This window comes from Triticum urartu, chromosome 1A, assembly GCF_056163025.1.
Source record: "Triticum urartu cultivar PI428250 chromosome 1A, HENAU_Tu73, whole genome shotgun sequence".
NCBI classification, from domain to species: Eukaryota; Viridiplantae; Streptophyta; class Magnoliopsida; order Poales; family Poaceae; genus Triticum; species Triticum urartu.
The window spans coordinates 401722908-401727856 of NC_141873.1; the positions used below are offsets into that span (position 1 = coordinate 401722908).

At 48.9% G+C, this 4949-nt stretch overlaps 1 protein-coding gene across 1 annotated transcript; it reads right to left on the minus strand.

Annotated features, from left to right (window-relative positions):
• Nucleotides 1-2269: 2269 nt before the first annotated feature.
• Nucleotides 2270-3843, minus strand: LOC125534548 (uncharacterized). The gene is made up of 2 exons (XM_048697746.2): nucleotides 3492-3843; nucleotides 2270-3398 (listed from the first exon to the last, which is right to left on the minus strand). Exons 1-2 carry the CDS (start codon nucleotides 3627-3629, stop codon nucleotides 2925-2927), a joined length of 612 nt encoding a protein of 203 aa, XP_048553703.1. The 5' UTR covers nucleotides 3630-3843; the 3' UTR covers nucleotides 2270-2924.
• Nucleotides 3844-4949: the final 1106 nt, after the last annotated feature.

The following is a 4949-nucleotide window of genomic DNA, read 5'->3' on the forward strand; positions in this document are numbered from 1 at the left end:
TACATTTTCTATGAAGATCTTTATCGGTCGAACCGTTATGACAACATACGTTATTCCCTTTGTTTGTCGGTATGTTACTTGCCCGAGATTCGATCGTTGGTATCTTCATACCTAGTTCAATCTCGTTACCGGCAAGTCTCTTTACTTGTTCCGTAATACATCACCTCGTCACTAACTCCTTAGTCGTTTGCTTGCAAACTTATGATGTGTATTACCGAGATGGCCCAGAGATACCTCTCTGATACTCAGAGTGACAAATCCTAATCTTGATCTATGCCAACTCAACAAACACCTTTGGAGATATCTGTAGAGTATCTTTATAATCACCCAGTTACGTTGTGACGTTTGATAGCACACAAGGCATTCCTCCGGTATCCGGGAGTTGCATAATCTCATAGTCGAAGGAATATGTATTTGACATGAAGAAAGCAATAACAATAAAACTGAACGATCATTATGCTAAGCTAATGGATGGGTCTTGTCCATCACATCATTCTCTTAATGATGTGATTCAGTTATCAAATGACAACTCATGTCCATGGTTAGGAAACCTTAACCATCTTTGATCAGCGAGCTAGTCTAGTAGAGGCTCACTAAGGACATGGTGTTTGTTTATGTATTCACACATGTATTAAGGTTTCCGATTAATACAATTCTAGCATGAGTAATAAACCTTTATCATGAATAAGAAAATATAAAATAACAACTTTATTATTGCCTCTGGGCATATTTCCTTCACTATGTTCTCACAAAGAACACTCAATAGAGCATCCTTAAACAGGGTATCAATTTTCTGAAAGGCTTGTTCCTGTTGAGGATCAAGATCTCTTTCAGGTTTGCTAAGAGGTATGCCAAGAGTAGCGTCATAGTAGCTCATGGTTTGAAACCATAGAACGGCTCTCACACGCCACCTTTTATAGTGCACACCCTCAAACATAGGAGGCCTCAGCAAAACCACTCGGGTTAAATTGCTTATAATAAGGATTTTGGATTGTTGAAAATATGAGCAATTTAATGTATGATTTTATTAACAGAAACAATAAGTAAAACATGACTATCATAACAGAGATAAGACAAGTCATGCAATCTGACAGAGAGCATGCAAATAGCATTTGAAGTAGTGAATATGAATATAACATATCTATGACAGAAGGAAGAACAACTCTAGCAGGATGTCGAACAAAAAGAACATGAACACGTACTAAGCCGCGATAGTGGCATTGGGATTGGCGTTGGCGTTAGCCCATGTAGTTGAAGAGGTTGTCGACGCCGGGGAAGAAGTCGTCGTTGGGGAAGTGGTCGTCGGCGTCCATGATGAATAGGTCAGTAGTCACACAGAGCAATCCCCAAAAACCATCTCACCCTTCTCCCGTATAGGACTCGAAGTAGCGTTGGCGCAAGCCGGGATGGGGAAGAACCTAGCAGCAACTGAAAGCTTGGAACTCGGTGGCATGAGGAAGGTGATATTCTGGTGTGTCTCTCTGGAGAGGAGTGACCTCTCATTTATAGGCACAGGAAAAGGAGGCGAACATGCAGCAGCGGGAGGTGAAGAAAAAGAGGGAGACGAAATGAACAAGCAACTACTAAAGAGTGTAGTGTTCGTATTCAATCTTCACTACAACAAATTTAGACAATGACTCGGCCCATTCCGCAACCCGTGACGCGTCGTGATGAGGCGTGGCGAGACGGGCGTCGGGGGAGGAGCACGCGTGCTCTCTTGCTATCATGCTCATACATGTGGGAAAACAACCTCCCTTGTGAGGAGATCCAACTCCTACTAGGTGAGCAGTATGAGACTAAACTTTAGTCCCACCTTTTGTTTTGCTGAATAGGTTAAATGGGCCTTTAAGATTTATTAGGAATTCTGAAAATGGCTATTAGGCTGGCCCAAAATAGACCTAATTCCAGCACAACACACGACTGACTCCCCCAACTCCGGCAAGGTCGAGCAGCCTCAACGGGTGAGGGTGGGAGTGGATAAGGAGAAATGACGAGGAAACATTCACGGGCTCAGCGGTTACAACGAACGTTGCTTCTAAATTGTGGCATGGTTGCTACAGCTGTGCCAAGATTCGTGCAAGGAATCTAAAGGGCGTCTGTTGAGAGGGTCTAATATCTGACGTTCGCTGGTTATGTTTTTCGAACTTATTTTTTGTCAAATTTATGAAAGCTGAAAACCCATGGCGCCTCGTATATTTTAACGGAGGGAACAGTAACAAATAAAACAACAGGGATGCTTGCTGGATGTCTTTTCTAAGGGAAAGAAAAATAAAAGATAAGAAAAAACCTGACATTGCAAAGAAGATAGGCGAACAGTTACATGTACTTTGACAGTTTGATAGTTTATCTCGGTCATCGCCAATTCACATTAGGCCTTGTTCGGTTAATCCTCCTTCCAAGGGGATTGGAAGGGAGTGTGGGGGATTTAATCTACCTCAATCCTTGTCAATCCGCTTCAAATTCACCTCAAACCGAACAAAGCCTTAGGCCTTATTTGGTACTAGTGTTTTTTAGGAAATTGGTGGGGATTATCCCGGTTAAACTTCCAAATCCCCACATATCTCAAAACATCATTTTTGGTACTAATGTATTTGACATGCTTCATCCTCATATTTCCTCACAAATCCCGAAACTCTAGTGCATTTTTCTCAATATCCAATACACTACCCCTACCTAGTGGATTGATGATAAATGAGGATTTAAAAGGATTGGGTGAAGGTTGGAGTTTCACCTAATCTCTGTGAGGATTATCCCCATCAATCCCCTCAAAAACCCTAGTACCAAGCACGGCCTTACTGGGAATTTTTGACTGACATGTGGTCCAAGTTCTAAAAAACGAACAAGAAATACACCTCTCAAAGGCTGTCACGTGGCCCAAGAGTAGAGGAGCAGTCACCAGCAGTCGATCGACAGGCGGGAGAGCTTCACGTCACGAGGTAGATAGGCATCGCCGGAGCAGCCCCTCCAGTTCCTCCGGCGCCACCACGGAGATTGACGTCCCTGAGACTAACATACGGAACTCGGACCGAGGAAATGCCTAGCTCGGCGGCGGCCAGGTGACCGGACCGCACGGCCGGCGACCAGCACGTGCACCCCGTGGAGTCGTCGTCGCCTCCGTCATCGGCGAAGTAGAGTGGCCGGGGGGCGAACGCAGCAGCAGCACCGCAGGAGGACGACGCGGCTGTGCCGGCAGCCCGAGCGGCGGGGCTGGACTTGGACGAGGGGCGCTTGAAGAAGAGGAGCGCCGCAGAGGCCGCGGAGCTCCACCACCCGCGGCGGCGCTGCTTGCCATTGTGCTGCGCGTGCTGGTGCTTCTTGGAGATGGGCTTCTGGAGCTTGAACCGCGCGTGCTCTAGCTGCGGCGGCGGCTGCTGCTGCTGGTGACGCTTCGCGTCGGGCTGAGAGATTGAAGGAGCAGAGCGAGTTTCAACGGTTGTTAATTAGGAAACTGAGAAATTGACGCGGGACTGACTAACTAAGAGGAGACTGACCAGCTGGGAGAAGCGGAGGAGCTGGGGGTCGAAGCCGTAGTCGCTGAAGTGGTGCGGCGGCTCCGTCTCGCCGGCGGCCGCCGGGAACGGGAAGACCGGCGTGCTCGTCGTCGCGGCCACCGCCCTCTTCTTCCCCATCAACGGAGTACGTACTTACTCCACAGCCGAGTACGGGTCGTGTACAAAATGGAGAAGCTCGTGGAAGCTCCGGTTTCAGCGAATATTTTCTTTGTAGCAGTACGCTCCTCCTTGGGAGTAATAAACTGAGTGAGTTCAATCGATTAGTGCCGCAGCGTGTCGAGATGCAGACGAGCTGAGCCGGTGACTGGTGGCGGGTGGGCGCGGCAGTGATGAGTGGCGGGGGCAGGTAAAAATAGTGACCGTTGCAGCCGCTGCTCCCACGCGCGTGGCCACTTTTTCTTCCTTTTCGTCTTCTTCCTTTCCAGACCTGGCATGCGATCCGTTTTCTCCCTTCTGGCTGCACCGCTCCGAGTAATGAAGTTGGTGCTGGTTGCCGGCACGAGCTTACTGCAACGCTGCTGCTTGATGATGGAGGCTGAGTGCTCTGATGCGAGCATGTGACCTGATTTACCAACATGATCATGGTGCGAACAATGTGTGTTTCAGAACAGAGTAGTAGTACTGCAAGGTCAGAGTGCACTGAATCGAGTGAGATCCGTGTCCGGTAAAACCGGAGACAGCGGGAACGAAACTGAGACAATGGTCGGGTTTGCGTGGACCTCTTTCTAGTTGATTGATCTTGGGGAAGCCGGTTGCCTAGACTTTTTGGTGGATGTCTTGATTTGTGTGTTGGCGAAACCATTAATTAAGGACGCAGACAGTAAAAATAGTGTACTACAAATTTCAAAATGTAAATGGGCCATGGACCATTTGGCCTTGCCATAGCTCCGCCAGTGACCGCGGGCGCTTGGAGGTTAGGGCATCTTCAACCCTGATCCACAAAGCGGACACTGTATTCGTCCATGGACTAAAGGACGAGTCTGCAAACACTGATGTAGGATCCGGTCATTCAAAGTTAAAGGCATCTTCAAAGCGCATCCTCAGACCGCCTGCACGGTATGGATGTGTTTAGCCATCCAACGCGGGTATGTATCGGTCCGCCGAGCGGTCTAGACACACATTTTCGTGTAACCCGAGAAAAACGTGCACACGTGGGTGAGGGTTAGGGGCTTTGCGGGAGTCCGGACAACAGCTATGTAGGATCCGGACACCCCTGGCCCACCCAAAACCACTCCCGGACCCCGCGCCTCCATCCTCCCATTTTCTCTCCTTTCGTTTTGCTCTCTTGCCTTCGCCGCCGCTTCACCACCCGGTCGCCCCGCCACATCCCTATTGAACTCGATGAGTCCCTCACCTCCAACGGTACACCCGGGCTCTATGCCGCTTCTCCTCCACCCCGTTCCACACCTCTCCTCCGCCCGCCGCGTAGGTACTATC

Coding starts and splice junctions, on each gene's coding strand:
- LOC125534548 (XM_048697746.2), bottom strand. CDS start 3,629: ATGGGGAAGAAGAGGGCGGTGGCCGCGACGACGAGCACGCCGGTCTTC. Junction 3,399..3,491: donor TCCTCCGCTTCTCCCAGCTG/GTCAGTCTCCTC, acceptor TCAATCTCTCAG/CCCGACGCGAAGCGTCACCA.